Source organism: Chiloscyllium plagiosum, unplaced genomic scaffold (genome assembly GCF_037043375.1).
Source record: "Chiloscyllium plagiosum isolate Xiang-an unplaced genomic scaffold, Cpla_swu_hap1 HiC_scaffold_2, whole genome shotgun sequence".
Taxonomy (NCBI): Eukaryota; Metazoa; Chordata; class Chondrichthyes; order Orectolobiformes; family Hemiscylliidae; genus Chiloscyllium; species Chiloscyllium plagiosum.
In genome coordinates, this window is record NW_028270140.1 from 147,611,884 (window position 1) to 147,632,699 (window position 20,816).

A 20,816-nucleotide genomic window follows, 5' to 3' on the forward strand; every position below is an offset into this window, starting at 1 on the left:
GTACATATTTTGAGAGAGCATAGCTCCTTCAAAAGGAAGGTCAAGTGTGGAATATAAACCAAAATGCATCTCAACAAAGTAAAGTTCAGTGTTTTGTTCACATCCAAAGTACAAAGATCTTTCTAACAACGTAACAGTAAATAACATTCTTAATCTCACTATCCTGTGAAACAAAAGCAAGGCACATGTAACCCATCCAAAGATTAAATTTCATACTGTGCAATGCCACGCAGGTTGGCCAGCAGGTAAACAGTAATGGTTGGAATGAGTTGCTTTGCTGTCTCATCCAGTAGATCACACTCTAGGATGTACAGGATTCCATGCAGTGCTCCTATTCGGGATGGCATGTGGGTACTCCGCATCGTTGTCTCCAACAGACGACTTATTGGTTCTGCTATGGCCTTGTCCTAAAAGAGAAAAGCACGGACAAGAACAAATTGATCGCTATACGAACAGGAAACTTTTGTTCAAATTTCTTGTATTTAAATGTAAAGTTAATTTTTAAGAAAACAGAATCATGTAGATTCTTCAACAGGCCATTCAGATGCCAACTGGTGTTTCTGTTCCAACCCAGCATCTAACACAGTCTGCACTATCTTGTATTTTTTTCTTGCTTTAAATGCATATTACTTGTCTTAACTATTCCATGTTTCACAATCTAAATACTCTCCTGTCTTATCTATTGTATATAAGAGTGACCAGCTTATATTTATGACCTATATGCTATATATAACCATCCCTTTCTTGGACTATGGGTGTCAATGGTAAGGCCAGCATTTGTCGCCCCTAATTGCCCTTCAACTGAATGGCTAGATAGTCTATTGCAAAAGGTAGTTAAGGCTCACCATGTTGCTGTAGGGCTGGAGTTACACACAAGCCAGACCAGGTGAGGGTGGCAGATTTCCTTCCCTAAAAGACACAGTGACAGTCACAGTTGTACAGCACAACAGGCCATTTGACAGTCACAGTTGTACAGCACAACAGGCCATTTCAGCCCATAATGCCAGTACTAGCTCTTCAATAGGAGAATGATGCCATTTATTTTTGGGGAGACAAATGAAGCATAAAGCGTAAATTCACAGCAGTCTAGATTTTAAATCGTAGTGTCATGCAATTGACATGATATATTGGATACACCTAGATTGCTGTCAAGTCTTTCACCTTTTAGAATGGGTTGTGGGTATCGATTCATTAATGTGTAAATCCCAGAACTTCTTTCAAGTCACATTCCCGAGCTAAGTTAAAAGTTCTAAACAAAAAAAAGTGACATCTCAGTTCAGACAATGCATTAAAGATTAGAGGTTAGAGTCTTCTGTATTCCAATCTTGAATCAGACTGGTTCTATTTCCAAAGAAAGAATTTATAAAATGTTGTGGTTCTGTTAGCCGAGCTGGGAATTTGTGTTGCAGACGTTTCGTCCCCTGTCTAGGTGACATCCTCAGTGCTTGGGAGCCTCCTGTGAAGCGCTTGTGATGTTTCCTCTGGCGTTTAGTGATTTGTATCTGCCACTTCCGGTTGTCAGTTCCAGCTGTCCGCTGCAGAGGCCGGTATATTGGGTCCAGGTCGATGTGCTTGTTGATTGAATCAGTGGATGAATGCCACGCCTCTCGGAATTCCCTGGCTGTTCTCTGTTTGGCTTGTTCTATAATAATAGTGTTATAGATCCGAGGCCAAACGTCCATGGCTGCTTAAGTGTTCCCCGATTGGGAGGGAACATCACTGTCTGGCGACGGTTGCACTGCGTCCATTCATCCATTGTCATAGAGCCTGCTTGGTCTCCCAGTGGACACCATGTACGCAGCAGATACTCATGTGACTCGGCCAACGTTGTCAGTCTTGTACACCGCAGGCAAGAATGCCCTGAAGCATGGTACATTGACAAGACCAAGCAGGCGCTACGAAAACAGGTGAATAGACACCGTGCAACAAATTGCACGACAGGGATGTTCCCTTCCAATTGGGGAACACTTCAGCAGTCAGGGATGTTTGGTCTTGGATCTTTGGGTGACCGTCCTCCAAGATGGACTTTGGGATATGTAACAACACAGAGTGGCTGAGCAGAGGCTGATAGCCAAGTTTGGTACCCATGAGGGTGGCCTTAACTGGGACCTTGGGTTCATGTCACGCTACAGGTGACCCCACGACTATACACTCAGAGTCTTAGATGCTCACACACTCATGCTGACCATCTCACACACACACAACCCCTTCACAGGCTTATACTCCATCACACGTTCTCTCGCTCTCTCTACCCCCCCCCACCCCACCCCACAGACACGTCTATAGGGTGAATTTGCATTTGCAGAAACATTCTATTTTGTTCAAAAAGCGCACAATCCGCAAGCAGTCAATCCATGTTACATTTTATGAACTCCTACTTTGAAAATAGAACCAATCTGACTCAAGGCTGAGATACTGACAGACTCCAACCTCACATATTTAATGCATTGTCTGAGCTGAGGTGTCACTTTTCTTTAAAATAAAACCTTACGTTATCATGGGAATGTGACTTGAAAAAGTTCCAGGATTTACATATTAATGGATTGATACCTGCAACCCATTCTAAAAGATGAAAGACTTAACAGTAATCTAGGTGTGTTCAATATATCACATTCTGGCTTTTTGTGAATTGTATAAAGAAAACATCGTTGTGGTTCTGTTCGCAGAGCTGGAAGTTTTTGTTGCAAACGTTTCGTCCCCTGGCTAGGCGACATCATCAGTGCTTGGGAGCCTCCTGCGAAGCGCTTCTTTGATGTTTCCTCCGGTGTTTATAGTGGTCTGTCCCTGCCGCTTCCGGTTGTCAGTTTCAGCTGTCCGCTGTAGTGGTTGGTATATTGGGTCCAGGTCGATGTGTTTGTTGATGGAGTTTGTGGATGAATGCCATGCCTCTAGGAATTCCCTGGCTGTTCTCTGTCTGGCTTGCCCTATGATAGTAATGTTGTCCCAGTCAAATGCATGTTGCTTGTTGTCTGCGTGTGTGGCTACTAAGGATAGCTGGTCGTGTCGTTTTGTGGCTAGTTGATGTTCATGTATGCAGATTGTTAGCTGTCTTCCTGTTTGTCCTATATAGTGTTTTGTGCAGTCCTTGCATGGTATTTTGTACACTACATTAGTTTTGCTAATGCTGGGTATCGGGTCCTTCGTTCTGGTGAGTTGTTGTCTGAGCGTGGCTGTTGGTTTGTGTACCGTTATGAGTCCTAGGGGTCGCAGTAGTCTGGCTGTCAGTTCCGAGATGCTCCTGATGTATGGTAGTGTGGCTAGTCCTTTTGGTTGTGGTATGTCCTCGTTCCATGGTCTTTCTCTTAGGCATCTGTTGATGAAGTTGCGCGGGTATCCGTTTTTGGCGAATACCTTGTATAGGTGTTCCTCCTCTTCTTTTTGCAGTTCTGGTGTACTGCAGTGTGTGTTGTGGCCCTTTTGAATAGTGTCCTGATGCAGCTTTGTTTGTGTGTGTTGGGGTGGTTACTTTCATAGTTTAGGACTTGGTCTGTGTGCGTGTGGCTTTCCTGTATACCCTTGTAGTGAATTCTCCGTTCGGTGTTCTCTGTACCATCACGTCTAGGAATGGGAGTTGGCTATCCTTTTCTTCCTCTCTCGTGAATCGGATTCCTGAGAGTGTGGCGTTGATGATCCGGTGTGTTTTTTCTATTTCCGTGTTTTTAATGATTACAAACGTGTCATCGACATATCTGACCCAGAGTTTGGGTTGAATTTGTGGTAGGACTGTTTGTTCTAACCTTTGCATAACTGCCTCTGCTATGAGTCCCGAGATTGGTGATCCCATGGGTGTTCCGTTGATTTGTTTGTATATCTGGTTGTTGAATGTGAAGTGTGTTGTGAGGCACAAGTCCAGTAGTTTAAGTACAAAAAAACGGATAGATAACCAGAGCTGATCTACAAAGAATGAAACCGGAAAGCAACAACACCCCCAGATTCTATGGATTACCTAAAGTACACAAACCAGACATCCCACTCAGACCCATAGTATCACTACCAGGGACACCATCAAACAAACTGGCCAAAGAACTACAACAGAAACTGAAACACCTGATCAGCGGATCCAAACACTCTATACAATCAACACAGGAATTCTTGGACATCATCAGAAATATACACATAGACAAAGAAGAAACCATGCTATCATTCGACGTGACGGCACTGTTCACTTCGATTGACAAAACCCTAGCCAGAGAAACAATAGCCAACCTACTGGACATAGAGAACAGAAAACAGGACGCTGAACCTATCAACAAAGACGGCATACTTAAACTACTGGACTTGTGCCTCACAACACACTTCACATTCAACAACCAGATATACGAACAAATCAACGGAACACCCATGGGATCACCAATCTCGGGACTCATAGCAGAGGCAGTTATGCCAAGGTTAGAACAAACAGTCCTACCACAAATTCAACCCAAACTCTGGGTCAGATATGTCGATGACACGTTTGTAATCATTAAAAACACGGAAATAGAAAAAACACACCGGATCATCAACGCCACACTCTCAGGAATCCGATTCACGAGAGAAGAAGAAAAGGATAGCCAACTCCCATTCCTAGACGTGATGGTACAGAGAACACCGAACGGAGAATTCACTACAAGGGTATACAGGAAAGCCACACACACAGACCAAGTCCTAAACTATGAAAATAACCACCCCAACACACACAAACGAAGCTGCATCAGGACACTATTCAAAAGGGCCACAACACACTGCAGTACACCAGAACTGCAAAAAGAAGAAGAGGAACACCTATACAAGGTATTCGCCAAAAACGGATACCCGCGCAACTTCAACAGATGCCTAAGAGAAAGACCACGGAACGAGGACATACCACAACCAAAAGGACTAGCCACACTACCATACATCAGGAGCATCTCAGAACTGACAGCCAGACTACTGCGACCCCTAGGACTCATAACGGCACACAAACCAACAGCCACGCTCAGACAACAACTCACCAGAACGAAGGACCCGATACCCAACATGAGCAAAACTAATGTAGTGTACAAAATACCATGCAAGGACTGCACAAAACACTATATAGGACAAACAGGAAGACAGCTAACAATCCGCATACATGAACATCAACTAGCCACGAAACGACACGACCAGCTATCCTTAGTAGCCACACACGCAGACAACAAGCAACATGAATTCGACTGGGACAACACTACTATCATAGGGCAAGCCAGACAGAAAACAGCCAGGGAATTCCTAGAGGCATGGCATTCATCCACAAACTCCATCAATAAACACATCGACCTGGACCCAATATACCAACCACTACAGCGGACAGCTGAAACTGACAACCGGAAGCGGCAGGGACAGACCACTATAAACACCGGAGGAAACATCAAAGAAGCGCTTCGCAGGAGGCTCCCAAGCACTGATGATGTCGCCGAGCCAGGGGACGAAACGTTTGCAACAAAAACTTCCAGCTCGGCGAACAGAACCACAACAACGACCACCCGAGCTACAAATCTTCGCACAAACTTTGAATATATCACATCAGTTGCATGACACTAATGAACCCTGTGTCTTATGATCCTGCCCCACTAGTTACCTGATGAAGGAGCAGTGCTCTGAAAAATAGTATTTCCAAATGAACCCGTTGGACTATAACCTGGTGTTGTGCGATTTTTAATTTTCTCCAGCCTAGTCCAACACCAGCACCTCCACATCATACAGCTTAAATGGCAGACAATGCATAATAAGACAAAGGTTGGCTGTCATTATTGAAACAAGATGGCAGCAAAAAGCAAACAGGAGGTTCTCAGATTCATTTCTTAAATTTATCCAAGATTTCTCCTTTCTGTTTCACTGCCACTCTCAGGATGGTGAGACTGGAGTGGACTGAAGGACTGTGCATTGTTTGGGTATTTCCCTGACCATCCAGTGAAAGATGTACAGTATGTGAAGGCATAAGATGGAAAAAGCATGGATTTAACAATAAAATATGACAGCTGAAATCTATTGAAGATTGAAAATGTTTCAGCACAAACTGGAAAACAATTTGAGGATCATACAGTTCCAGTTTTCTAAAGCAATCGACAAAATAAGTTTCTTCTTCCACTTCATTTCTCCTTACCATGCCCAGAACAGCTGCTGCTTTGCAAATAGCAGGAACCAGATATTGATTCAGAATCTCATCTTCTGCAGGATGAATTTTCTGAAGTTCTGTCAAAGTGCTGTACATCATCTCAAATTGGGTTCTCTCGGTAAACAAATCAGAGACTGCCAAAAGCTGCAAGGGCAAGACAGGCTTCAAAAATTGTGGAAGAAATCTCATTAATTAGAGTTCATTCTCATCTGCTGATTCTAAATTTGTACAAACTACAGCAGAGTTTGTACAAACTACAACAAACAGATAAGACCAAGGTTCACAGCAGAATCGCATCAGAAAAGTCTTTAAAAACTCTGAACATCTGCATATTCCTATCAAACCTTACAACAGGACAATAGCAACAAGGGAAAACAGAGGAAGGCCTGGGATAAGAAAGGGGAGGAGAAAGAGGAGAAAGAAAGGAAGACAAAGTCTATTCTGTGACTGGGACAAAGTACATGTTGAATACCAACATGCGGTACAATATCTACGTGAATGCACACAGATACGATTGTGTGGGAAGCTTGGAGAAATTGCTTGCACAGCATTACAGGAAATAGGTAAAACAAATTATATTGACGGGCCACTTTTAATGTGGTACGGCAGCCTAAAGCACTTCAAAGGAGTTTTATCAAGGAAAGCTTGACACCAAACTACATGACTAGTTGATCAAAATGTTCATTGAAAATAATTAAAATGGATGCTAGAAATACTTTGCAGGCCCGGCAGCATCTGGACAGAGAAATAGTTAAAAGGTTCAAAGGTTTAGCTTTGGCTCCCTGACTGCCTTTGAGATGAAACCCAGAGAATTATAATGCTGTGGTTCAGTAGTCAGCACTGTCATCATGGATGAAGAATGTGGTGCTGGAAAAGCACAGCCGGTCAGGCAACATCCGAGGAGCAGGAGAATCAACGTTTCAAGCAGAAGCTCGATTCTCCTGCTCCTTGGATGCTACCTGATCGGCTGTGCTTTTCCAGCACCACACTCATAACTCTAATCTCCAGCATGTGCAATGCTCAATATCTCCCACTCTCATCATGGAGTCAGATGCTGGTGGACTCATCACATGCTTCACTCCATTAGTACTGTATGATTACAGCTGTCAACTTTCAGATGAGAAGGTCAACTGAAGCCTCAGGTGCCCTCTTGGGAGATGCAAGACAGCACTCTCAAATTCATCCCAACATTAATAATAAAAGCAGCTTTTGTGACCTGATCACATTACTGTTTATGAGGACCATCACACTTCTTACATTATAACAGTGGTGACAGCTTAGAATTACTTTGCTGTCTAAGTTCAAGATTATAGAAGTTACTCTGTCAACCAAGTTCCTTCTTTCTCATCTCAGTCTGGCACTGACCCATTTGATCAGAACAGCACTAATCGGAGACAAGATGGCTTTTTCAAAGTAGCAACGTCAACTTCAGCAGTTTTCTGAAATGAGGGCAGACGGTAAAGAGAGACAGAATTCCAGCATGCTAGAAACTATTCCTGTTTCACAATCAGATCTAACACTTACCGATTTTACGACCTCACTGACCAGGATGACGGGGGTTTTCTTGCCAGTGTTTGTGGGAAGAACCCACTGACTGTAGAGTTCCAACAAGAATTGAGAGCATGAATGAATGTCAACTCCAGCTCGATGTTTCCTGGAAATAAAATACTTTAAGTATTAAAGGGCATTCTAAATGACGCTATAAAAGCAATTTCTGCAGAACAAAGACCAACAATAACCTGTGAACATGTCAGTGCCAGCTTCATGGTCAGTAAACATTACTCTCATCTCTCAGGCACATAAATTCATGGTGACACTGCAATACAGAGAAAGTAGTGCTTTCCAGCAATCATGGGAAAGCTTGACTGATCAGGGGAATGCCCAAATCTGAATGATGATGATGATGGTGGTTTAACTCATCAAAATCCGCTACCCACATCAAGTTCCCTTCATCGCCAGACCACAACAACACGACGGTTGGAGGAAGAGCGCCTCATCTTCCGCCTAAGGAACCCTCCAACCACAAGGGATGAACTCGGATTTCACCAGTTTCCTCATTTCCCCTCCCCCCACCTTGTCTCAGTCAAATCCCTTGAACTCAGCATCGCCTTCCTAACCTGCAATCTTCTTCCTGACCTCTCCGCCCCCACCCCACTCTGACCTATCACCCAATTTTTACCTCTTTCCACCTATCGCATTTCCAACGCCCCTCCCCCAAGTCCCTCCTCCCTACCTTTTATCTTAGCCTGCTGGACACACTTTCCTCATTCCTGAAGAAGGGCTTATGCCCGAAACGTCCATTCTCCTGTTCCCTGGATGCTGCCTGACCTGCTGCGCTGTTCCAGCAACACATTTTCAGCTCTGATCTCCAGCATCTGCAGACCTCACTTTCTCCCCTTCATCTAATCATTTATAAATGTCTATTCCTAAGCTCTGAGAATTCCTAAATTCCTTTCCCCCATTTATTGTGCTCATTAAACCTAATGTTTTAACCACAATATTTGCTATATAACCTGATATCTCCTTATGAGACTCTGTCAAATTTTGGCTGAAGCATCTTGGGGCATTTTTACTGTAGTAACACACTATATAATTGCAGGATTTATGGTGGAATTCACTGAGAGAAAAAACAAAGCAGTTTAAATATTTCCTCTGCCCAACCTACCCTGTGACCTCCTATACCCTTGTAATAGGTGTGGCCAAAGTACATTCTTTTCATTCAAATACTTGAAATCAAATTTTCACTGCGTAACATTTTTGTCCATCTATCACCATATGGTAAACGTAGTACGTGGTCTGGAACTGAACTATTCAAACCAAAAGATATTAAGTTGATAGTGAACCAACTAATCCTAACAGCAGTAGGAAACTGTCTGGCCTTCATTTCCTCTGAGCTTATCAAGCCTGTGAATAAGAATCGTGAGTCACTGATCAGAAATTATCACATTCACAATGCAATTGGAGACAGGAGCAGATGCGAATTGGTAATCCAATAATTAATGGGTCCATAGTACACCAGGTCACTTGCAACTAAACAGCTAGCTTGGCTTGTTAATACTTGGGAAGGAATAGGATTTTCCCTTTGTGTCTTCAGATGATCACAGAATCCCTACAGTGAGGAAGCAGTCCATAATCTGGAAAATTAGGCACCACAAAGGTGATTGCAGAAAATAATGCTCTTTGTGTAAGGATTGGTTTACTGAAAAAGATGATTGGCTGGCCAACAGGAAGCAGAGAGTAGGTATAATGGGTCTGCTTCAGATTGATGAGACGTAAGAAGTGGAGATTAACGAGGACCACAGATGCTGGAAAATCAAGAGTCAATAAAGTGTGGAGCTGGAAAAAGCAGAGTCAATCAAGCAGCATCAGAGGAGCAGGGGAGTTAACATTTCAGGTTGAAACGTCAACTCCCCTGCTCCTCTGATGTTGCTTGACCTCCTCGGCTTTTTCCAGCTCCACATGCTATCGATCCCAAGATATAAAAATTGCGATGCCATAGGGATCGGTGTTCAGACCTCAACTGTTTATATGATGACTTAGATGAAGGGACAGAAGGTATGAATGCCAAATTTGCTGACATCTCAAAAATAGACAGGAGGGGGAATCCAAGATGGCGGCAACCCAGCAAGTCTGAATCTATAGTGCTCCTCCCAAGACTTGGGCAAAGTGGGTCACCCACCTCCACCATACTCACTACATCATTCAAAATAGTTTTTACTTAAATGTAATTAGCTGCTTAGTACTGAATTTAGACAATTTAATCTCCAGTAAAAATGACAAAAGGGAAGGGTGCCCGCAGTTCTTAGCAGGCAGGAACCCCTCCCCCACCAGAAATCTTGGGAAAGATCCCCAAACCATCATTTATAAAGGATCCAAGATTATGTTATTAAAGGACTTTTCCCCAGCTCTGGTCCGAAAGAGGAAGGCGTTTGATGAAGCGAAGAAGTGTTGAAGGGACTTAAATATTCATCGCCAGACCATAGCAACATGACGGTCGGAGGAAGAGCGCCTCATCTTCCACCTCGGAACCCTCCAACCACAAGGGATGAACTCAGATTTCTCCAGTTTCCTCATTTCCCCTCCCCCCACCTTGTCTCAGTCAAATCCCTTGAACTCAGCACCACCTTCCTAACCTGCAATCTTCCTGACCTCTCCGCCCCCACCCCCACTCCGGCCTATCACCCTCACCTTGACCTCCTTCCACCTATCGCATTTCCTACGACCCTCCCCCAAGTCCCTCCTCCCTACCTTGTACCTTAGCCTGCTGGACAAACTTTCCTCATTCCTGAAGAAGGGCTTATGCCCGAAACGTCGATTCTCCTGCTCCTTGGATGCTGCCTGACCAGCTGCGCTTTTGCAGCAACACATTGCAGTCCTCACTTTCTCCACTTAAATATTCAGTACTCCTTGCGCTACCCAGCGATGTTACACTTTAACCATGAAGGGTCCGTGTATAACTTCGGATCGCCAGAAAAGACAGAGGAATTTTTGGACTCTCTTAGATAAATTGTAAGAGTTAATTGATGTTGTTTTGCTCTCCCCCACTTCGGTTTACATCCCCCTTTTTTTATATTAATCCCTTTTTTTTTAAAAAACCTTCGGGGGGGGTGGGAAGAGAGATTTATTTATTTGTTCTCTACTTCGCAATTTTCTCGCCCACTTTTATATATGTTAGTATATGTTGGTGGGGGGAGGTGGTTATCTTATCCTGTTTTATTTCTGTCTTTAGGAGCAGGGTTGTTTTCCCCTGTTATTTTGTATTATTATATTTAATTATTACTTGGCCATGCTAAATTGCCCATAGTGTTAGGTAAGGGGTAAAAGTAGGGATGTGGGTGGGTTGCGCTTCGGCGGGGCAGTGTGGACTTGTTGGGCCGAAGGGCCTGTTTCCACACTAAGTAATCTAATCTAATCTAATCTACTTGTTGAGGCTGTAATTTTATAATTATATATGTTTATACATGGTATTAACATTACCAAATATATCCAGGTGTTGGTGTGGGTGGGGGACAGGGGTAGGGTGCTCACGGTTAACTCTAGCTCTGTAGTATATTTGAATTTTCTTCATTCTATCGAGGAGCCCCTGGGTCAAGGGTGGGGCACTGGTTGGGAGAGGATATGATGGATTGTTGGAAAGGAAGTGATACCCCCTGTGAACAAGGGGGGAAATCTTCATTTAAAAACTTTTTTTATTTAGAAATAGCTTTTTATTATATTGATGTGAGTGTATTAAAGAGCCTTTATTTTTGTGAATTTTATATGCTCTACGCTTGGGATGTTCTGGATAGGGTTTCCTCTCCCGAGGGGTCTCGGACTTGCCCAGACGATTATGGTTGATCAGTCGGTTAAGTGGTGCACCTGGAATGTCAAGGGGAGTAATTCACCAGTCAAAAGGAAGAAAATATGATCAAACCTCAAGAAAGGGCTGATATAGCTCTCCTACAGGAGATATACTTATTAGATAAAGAACACTTGAAATTACGACAGGGTGGATTTGATCAGGTCTTTTTTTCTTCTCAAAGCGCAGGGGAGTTGTTAGTCTTATTCGGAAGAATTTCCCTTTCAAAATCCTAAATCAGATAAAAGACGAATCTGGACAATATATTCTAATTAAAGCCCTTATAAATGGAGAGGAATATGGGATCTTAAATTTGTATTGCCCCCCAGCACATCCTTTTAAATTTATAACGGAAGCCTTATCAAAATTGATGGCTCTCAGTGCTCGTCATACAATTATTGGGGGAGATTTTAATTGTATTATGGATCCGGAAATAGATAGGATTCCCAAGAGTACTGCAGGAGTCTCCCAGATCGAGACAATTGGTGGATTTGAACAAAGAATTAGGACTAGATGATTTATGGAGATGCCTTCACCCACAGGGCAGAGATTTTTCTTTTTACTCCAATCCACATAAATGTCATACCAGAATCGATATGTTTTTTCCCCCTCGATTTTTAAAAATTCCATATCATCCTGTAAAATAGGCAGTATAGCAATTTCCAATCACATTGCTGTATACATGGAAATCAAGTCGAGGAATAATGAAACATCCCCCCGGCATTGGCAAATGGACCTCTTCCTGATGAAAGATAGTAAATTTGTAAAGTACTTCTCTCAAGAATTTAAAACTTTTTTAGAAATTAATTCAGGTACGGCTAGCAACCCATCAATGATGTGGGAGACCATCAAAGCTTACGTGCGAGGTGTGATCATCTCATACTCAGCGACCCAGAAAAAATTAAAGGGAGAACAACAGCTTCTGCTCGAAGCTCGCTTAAAAGTGGCTGAAACAGCATACGCTGACAGACCTTCTATTATCAAATTACAAAGGATTACGGCCCTTAGGACAGCTCTAAACACCACGCTTACCCAAACACCTAAGAGGGAAATATTATTTGCAAAACAAAGGTTATATGAATTTGGCGATAAACCTGGTAGATACTTAGCATTTCTCAAAGAAAAAGAAGGCCCCTCAAACTATCACGTCTATCAAGGAAAGTACAGGTATTCTGACTCGATCATAAAAGGATTAACACAATCTTTAGAAAATTTTATTCTGATTTATATAAATCGCAGGATTGTGAAGATTGTGAAGAGCTAGAAGGATGCAGTCATTTTTTAAAAACCTGACCTTTACGGACCTAACTCCGGAACAGGTATCGGTCTTGAATGTTCCCCTAATAATCCAAGAAATACTTGACGCAATTTGGCAAATTCAGAGCAGTAAGGCTTTCAAGCGGAGTTCTATAAAGAATTTATAGGTCCACTTGTGAACATGTATAAGTATTCATACACAGTCAGGGTTGTCTCCCGCCTTCGCTGAAAGAGGCGAATAGCTCGCTCATCCTCAGAAAAGGAAAGGACCCAGAAGACAGCTTGTCATACAGACTAATATCCTTGCTAAATGTAGATTTTAAAATCCTCTCTAAAACGCTAGCATTGAGACTAGAAAGGGTATTGCCACATATCATAAAGGAGGATCAGACGGGATTTATTAAAGGCCGGAGATCATCCAATAATGTTAGAAGGGTTTTGAATGTGATTCAAGCCTGGAAAGATACCAGGCGTAGTAGTCTCATTAGATGTGGAAAAGGCATTCGACAGGGTTGAATGGTCATATTTGTTTTGCACATTGGAAAGGTTTGGCGCTGGAAAGGTGTTTACCAAATGGGTCTCAACACTGTATAGTGATCCTAAAGCAGTTGTGATTACTAATGGATTAGGCTCGGATAGCTTCAGTGTGGATTGGGGCTGCCGTCAGGGATGTCCGCTTTCGCCATTGCTATTTATGCTAATAATTGAGCCACTAGCAGAAGCTATACAGGCTGACTCTAATATAACAGCCCCAAGGATTGGTACAGGTAAACATAAAATTCCCCTTTATGCAGATGATGGTCTTCTATTTCTCAGTAATTCTTTGATGTCCGTACCTCGCTTAATCCAAGTTATTAATACATTTAGTGTATTTTCAGGCTATAAAATTAATTTCTCAAAATTGGAGGCTATGCCAATGGGTGGCCTTGTTAGTATAACCCACTTATTGGACGGATCCCACTTTCCCTTTCGGTGGTCCCTGGAGGGTTCTTATATTTAGGCATTTTTATTACCTAAACGTTTTGCAAGGCTAACTTTGTGCATTTACTGGAAAGGATAAGGCAGGACCTCCAGCAATGAGGAGACCTTCCAATTTCCTGGCTAGGTAGAATAGCACTAATTAAAATGAATGTCCTGCCCCGTCTCCTATACCCTATGAGGATGCTTCCGGTGATGCTGCCGAGGCTGGCACTACGTAAATTATATGGCTGGTTGGGTTCCTTTATCTGGAATCATAGACAGCCCCTCATTAAGCTGAAGAAGCTACAGCTTCCACAGGCAAGGGGAGGATTGGACTTCCCAGATTCTAGGAAATATCAGTTAAGTGCCCTATTAAGTTACATAGCCAATTGGGTCTTGTCTGACCCGCAATCAATCTGGCTGGACATCGAGACTTCTCAAGTAAAATGCCCACTTATTAACCTTTTATTTTCAGAAAGAGGAAAATCATTACGGATCACTGTAAAAACCCTATAATACTAAACACAATTAAAGCTTGAAATATAATGCGGCAAAATGAGGGCAACTCACATAAAACATCCCCCTGTGTTCAGATAGTGGGAGCATGGGGATTTCAACCGGGGCTTACAGATGTCACTTTTAAACTCTGGAGATCAAGGAGTATCTCACGTTTAGGGGATCTGTTTAAAGAAGGGGTCCTGATGTCTTTTGAACAGCTGCGTCAGAAATTTGGATTACCTAATGGAGGTCTCTTTCGATTCTTCCAAATTCGAGATTACATACAGAAGACGACTACGTTATTAGAGAGTCTTTATAAATCAGATAGAGAACGTAGAGTGCTAAGGCCAATGGGGGTATCTTCCGTCAGTACTATTTATCATTTATTACATGATGAAGTATCAGGTGATATGGACAATCTGTTTAAAACATGGGATCAGGATTTGGGACTGCAAATCTCTATAGAAACGTGGAATAACATTTGGGAAAACGCCAGAATCACCACCATCTGCAACAGAACTCAGGCCATTTAGTTGAAGATACTTCATAGGGCCCATATAGCACCGGACTGATTGGAGATGCTCCTGCCTTATATTTTGCCAATGTGTCCCAAATGTAAAATAGAGGTGGGCACTCTTGTACATTGCTTACAGACCCGTCATAAGATCTGTAGATATTGGACCAAAAGACCGCATTATTCCATAAAATATGGCAGCCGTTCTTGAATCACACAAATAAAGATATTTCGGCCATCCTAACAAGGGCTTTTATTTAATCGAGATGGTGAACCTGGCTGGTCCAGGGCCCCTTGGGAGAGAAATCCCGCACGAATACGGGTTTTGTTACGATTTGATGTTGATACATTCCGAGCATGTATCTCACTACCCAATTTCTCTGTGTTGTCCGTCGTTTTTTTTTCTCTTCTTTGAATAACGTAAGAGACTTAATTATACACTCTGGTTAGTTGTAGGTTAGATTAGTAGTTAGTTGAGTTTTGTTTTTTCTCTCTTTTTTTTGATAAATTTTGGTTATTATTTATTTAAGATTTAATTGTATATCAATGTTTATACTTGGGGTTTTCTTTTTATTTGTAAACTTGTAAAAATGTTAAATTTTCAATAAAAATATCTATATAAAAACAGGAAAGCAAGTTGTGAAGAGGACGCTACAGATATTTCCAGTGAATAGGAAAAGGTGTGGTAAGTGGAATATGACATGGCAAAACATAAAATTTTCGCAGAAAGTGTGAAAAGAAAGCCCATTATCTAAACAGTAAGAGATTGCAGAACATTGAGATGCAAACTTATTTGGCAAAAGGTTAGCATGCAGGTACAAAGTAATCAGGAAAGCTAACACACACACATATTTCAAACTAGTGACAGATGAGCGTTGGTCCATTTTTCTGAAGGGGTTTAATCACTAACTCAGTCACATTTTTTTTCAGAACCACATTAATAAAAGTACCTTTCAAGGAGAAATAACTAAAGGCCTCCTGGCCTTAATGAAAGTTTGTCAGATTTTATGGCAGAAGAAATTGAGCAGTTTTTGAAAAATTCAGTTAAAAGCTTGGAAATGGCAGAAAAGTTGAGTAAATATCATCGGTTTTTACGAGATCAAATGTACGGCATTTTTGGAATGCCAAATAATTAAGAGCTTAAAGGGAGGAAATAGACTCAATAACACAATCATTCAAGAAAAAGTACTTGGGAAACTAAGGAGGCAAAAGTCTGTTAATCCCCTGGATCTGATGGATGCATTGAGGAATTTTAAGAAAATAGCTACACAGATAATAAGATTCATTTATAGTAGTCTTCCATTAATAATTTGATTCTGGAAAGGTCCCAAAAGATTGAAAACTGCCAATAGAACACCCTTATTCAAAGACAAGAAAAAGGTAACAATGGGCTAGTTAGCTTAACATGTGTCATTAGGAAATGTTAGTACCTATATTAGAGGATCTAATAGCAAAGCATTTAGAAATACATAACCAAGCATGGTTTCATGATGAGAAAATTATGCTGGACAAATTTATTCCAATCTTTGAGGTGGTAACAAGCAGGATAGCTGAAGAGGAACCAGTGCATGTAACATATTTGGATTTCCAAAAAATAATGTTCAATAAGGTACCACATGTAATATTACTTAAGACTAGAATATGCTGTTGCGAGTCAGCACTAGGGCTGCAATTAGTTACAATATATGTTCCCGTCTTGAATGGGAAAAGTGAATTTATCAAAGCCAAGTCCGCAGTTAACAACAATAGTTGGGAAGACAAGTGGTAAGGATGACAGATTCTGCACAGCACTACAGACAGGTGGATAAAGTGGGCAAACACTTAGAAATGGATTATAATGTGGGAAATAGAGAGATTATGTATTTTGGCAAGAAGACTGGAGGAACTGAATATGATCCAAATGGAGAACTTAAAAAAAACTACAACACAAAGAATTTGGAACTCCCATTGCATAAATTACTAAAAGAATAGCATACAAATTCAGCAGGTGATAGGGAAGGCAAATAGACTTTTGAATTCACTTTGGATGAGACATGGCTGAAGTCAGATGCAAGAATACTTCTCCTAAAGAACTTTGTTCAGAGCAGTTAATGGAATGTATCCTTAGAATAAGGGTTTCAATTTGTGAAAACTTCCAGACTAGGAATGTTTGGTTAGAAACCTACATTGGTTATTAAAGCTGGCAAATCTAAGATCTCAGAGGTGTATGGATTCAAGGAAAAGACTTAACAGGATAGGAAAGGAGGAAAGAAACAAATGGATTGCATGGGGTGAAAAATTATTTGTTTTTCTGCAACTGTAATTGTGATCAATTGCACTTGAGCAACTGTCATTGTGCAAGGAAATAAAATAGATCTGCTGCCTACTGTATTTAATTTCCAGTGAAAGACTGCCATGTTAAATTAAAGAAATAAGCAAAATACAATCTATTAAACTAGATCTTGTTCTCAAATCCCACTTCCTGTAGTAATATCAGGTGGAACACAACATGCACTTCAGTACATAGACCAGTGGTCACACGCAACTGTACATAGTCCTGATCTCCTTATTTAAGGAAGAATGTAAAGGCGGCAGCTCAAAGAATGTTTATTGGACAAATATCTGGGATGAGTGATATGTCTTAAAAAGGAATGGCTGGGTCAGTTAGGCATGTATCTGGAGTTTAGAAGATTAAGAGATGACTTGATTGAAATAGATGAAATCCTGAGAGGTCTTGACAGGGTATATATGGACAGGATGTTTCCTCTTATGGAAGAAATCTAGGACTAGAGGAGGTTGCCCATTCAAAACAGAGAGGAGATGAAATATTCACACTCAGTCATGAATCTATGCAATTCGCTTCCTGAAAATGTGGTGGAAGCAAAGCCTTTACATTTCTTTGGGCAGAGTATATACTCTTTGTTTTGTGTGTTAGGTAGAAATGTGGATTGAGTTTACAATCCGATCAGCCATGATCTTATTGAATGGAGGAGGTGACTTGAGGAAATGAATGGCCTACTCCTGCTCATATATTCTTATACCAGAGTGCTCCATGTCAGCAATTTTAACTGGCTGTTTTGAACTCTATCAAATTTCTCTTAGTCAACAATCGGCCTTCTCCCAATAACGAAATTCAACCTTCTAGTAAATTGTATCTGCGCCCTCTCCAAATTCTGGACATATTCCTAAAATATGATATACATAATTGGATGAAACATTCTATGTAGCATCAGTGCTTTATAAAATGTTGATAATTTCCTGCTTTTAAACCCTCATCTTCTATGAACATTCAGAAAGGCACTTTTTATAATTGCATATTTAACTTGTTCTGCCACTGTCAAAACTATATATCCATTGTCTAGTTTACTCTATAGACAGTGCCTATGTTCTATGTGCACACTGGGCTCACGGCACAGGGTCCTAACCCTTTTTTTAAAAAAAAAGATACAAAGGTAGCTCAGTGAGACGAACTGCCTGACATAGTGTCTTTAGCAAGACTGGTAAGAATGGATAGATTGCTTGCGAGTGACTATTCTAGGCTGACCTGGAGTTAATTGGAGAGGTTGGAGGTGAAGATGGAGCAGGCACATCACTTTCATCTTCCTCATCTTCATCCCATTCCTCTTCTCTCAAAGGGGTTATATTGTTACCCAGCCAAACAGAATGAATGGAGACCTGCACATAGTAGACAAACACCTCATGAGTTCAATGTCAAGTCTTCAAGAACATAATGTACCAAACATTAGCAAGTCCCCTTCAATTATTCCTCTTTGTTTTTGAAACTCAAATTTTATTGCAAAGCAGCAACCCTCCAACCACCCCATTCTATATCTGAGAGTCTAAGCCATCAGTGTCAAAAGGTTACTGAGTCATGAGGACATGAGAACACAGTTGCAATCCCTTACAAACTGATCTGTAAATCAGTGGTTAACAGCATTGAGAGGGCACATATTTGATTCTCATGTCTCACTAAATGGGATGATCACAGTTGGTGCGATAGCAAACGTTGACACGATAGAAGAAATTTCAAACTTATCACTTCGCAGCAAGCTCAGTGGCAATCTCAAAGGGGCCTTGAGTGTGTGGAACTCTCCTCCCGAGAGCATGGTGGGCACGGGAGTCAATGAATATTTTTAAGTCAAAGCTATCTAGATCCTTGACTAATAAAGGGAGTTGAACGTTACTGTGGGTAGTTAGGTAAATGAAATTGAAGCCATATTCATATCTGCCATGATCTTATGGAGTGGTGGAGTGAGCCAGTGGGGACAAATGACTTCAAATTAATATGCTTATTTTATGCAAACAGATAGATACATAGTTAATGTCATTTATTGCAAATTTGAGCTTCTGGCTTTAGTTCCAAACCCATGACTTTTGCAGTCTGAAGTTAATTATTAACTTAACGTAGCCATGGCAATTTCTTATAAATCGCTTTGAGGTCTAGTTTTAAAATGAATTGATTTTTGTGCATGACTAATGATTTTTTTTTTGTTTCTCTTACGTTGTTTTGTGACCCAGCAAGGTAAATAACACGGCCTCAACATTTGTAGAGATTTCTGGAACTTTTTTTTGCAAACTGATGGGAAGCACACATAGCTTAGAAAAATAGGGTTTTGTTTTAGTTTTACTTTGAGGTTAGGGAGTCCTGTAAAGTCCATAGAATAGGATGATTGAATAGACCTGTGTTCCTGAGAAGAGAAAAATATATAGTGAACAAGGTATCTTAAAGTGAGGAGTTAATGCTAACCCCAGACTGGAATTGCTGAGATAGAACGCTGAAGAGGTTACTTAAAGCTGAGTGCAGATGTATGACAGTTCCTGGAAGAACTTATCAAAAAAATGTAGAAAGGGAAGTCATGAGGGGGATACAAATAGTTGACAGAGACATTGATAGGTTAAGTAAGTGGACAAAACGTTGGCAAATGGAATATCATGGGGAAAAAGTGAAGCTATTCAATTTGGAAGGGAGACCAAATGAACAGAATATTATTTAAATGGATAAAATCTGCAGAAAGCTGCAACACAAAGTGACTTGTGCATGAAATACAGAAAGCTAGTATACAGGTGCAGCAGGTAATCAGGAATGCCAATTGATTTCAAGGGGGTTGGATTAGAAGAATAGAGAAATCTTACTGCATCTTACAAGCTGCTGGTGAGACCACATCTGGAGTACGGAGAGCAATTTAGGTCTGTTCATTTGACGAAAGGCATTTCATTGGAGTCACTTCAGAGAAGTTCACTGGGATGATGCCTGGTATAGAGGAATTGGGTTATGACCAAAAATTAAACAGTTTGGGACTCTACTCATTGGATTTAGAAAGATTGGTGATCTCATTGAGACATATAGGATTCTTAAAGAACTTAACAGAGTAAATGCTAAGAGGATGTTTTTTCACTCATGGGAGAGTCTAGGACCAGAGGGTATAGTCTCAGAATAAAGGGGCACCAATTTAAAGTGGAGATGAGGAGGAGGAATTTCTTCTTCAGAGAGTTGTGTCTCTTTGGAATTCCTTGCCACAGACAACTGTGAAGGCAGAGTCCTTATGCATTTTTAAGACCAAGAAAGATCAATTTTTGATCAGTTAGGGGAATCAAGGATTATGGGGAAAAGGCAGAAAAGTGGACAAGAGGAATGCTGGATCAGCCATGATCCTACTGAATGGTACAGCAGGCTCAAGGAGCCCAATAGCCTACTGCTGTTTGTATTTCTTATTATCATATCTGCAGTTATAGTCTAAAATTTGAAGTCACATGTGAATTAAACCCACCAAAGTATTGATAAAGAGGGTCTGGTGCAAGTACTGCACGAGTAGTGTTTTGGAACTGAACCAGAATGTGTTTTCAGTACTATATAAAAGGTATTGTTTTTCTTTTCAATTTGTAAAGGACTGTTTTAGAATTATTGGGAGTAGAGTATTACTGTGTGTTAAAAATCTTTGAATCTGCATTACAAGTAGATAGCTTGGTTTATTCTATATTTGTCAGCATTTCCTTTCTCAATAAACTTCTTACTAAAGCAAGATCTGCAATACTACTTGCTTGTGTTTCAGTGAAACACCACTTTGTTAAAACTAAATCTGAACAAATATGATCTGTCAAGCCAGGTTTCTGTTTGGGATCTGACTTGTCTGGTGATGATGTCAGCTAAAACGTAACAC

The 20,816-nt window shown here is 41.0% G+C and overlaps 1 protein-coding gene across 16 annotated transcripts in view; it reads right to left on the bottom strand.

Moving 5' to 3' along the window:
- htt (huntingtin) overlaps positions 1-20,816 on the bottom strand; it is a 295,347-nt gene that overhangs the window by 63,006 nt on the left and 211,525 nt on the right. For 15 of the 16 annotated variants that reach the window (XR_015751247.1, XR_015751248.1, XM_087974311.1 and 12 more), the window contains 4 exons: positions 18,203-18,333; positions 7,637-7,766; positions 6,101-6,256; positions 217-407 (listed from right to left, as the gene is read on the bottom strand). Coding sequence is in view for 14 of the 16 variants with exons in the window: in XM_087974311.1 (XP_087830437.1) it covers positions 217-407; positions 6,101-6,256; positions 7,637-7,766; positions 18,203-18,333 (608 nt within the window). In the remaining 2 variants the exon portion in view is untranslated. The remainder of the gene's footprint in view (positions 1-216; positions 408-6,100; positions 6,257-7,636; positions 7,767-18,202; positions 18,334-20,816) is intronic. The other variant, XM_087974297.1, reaches the window with a different exon arrangement.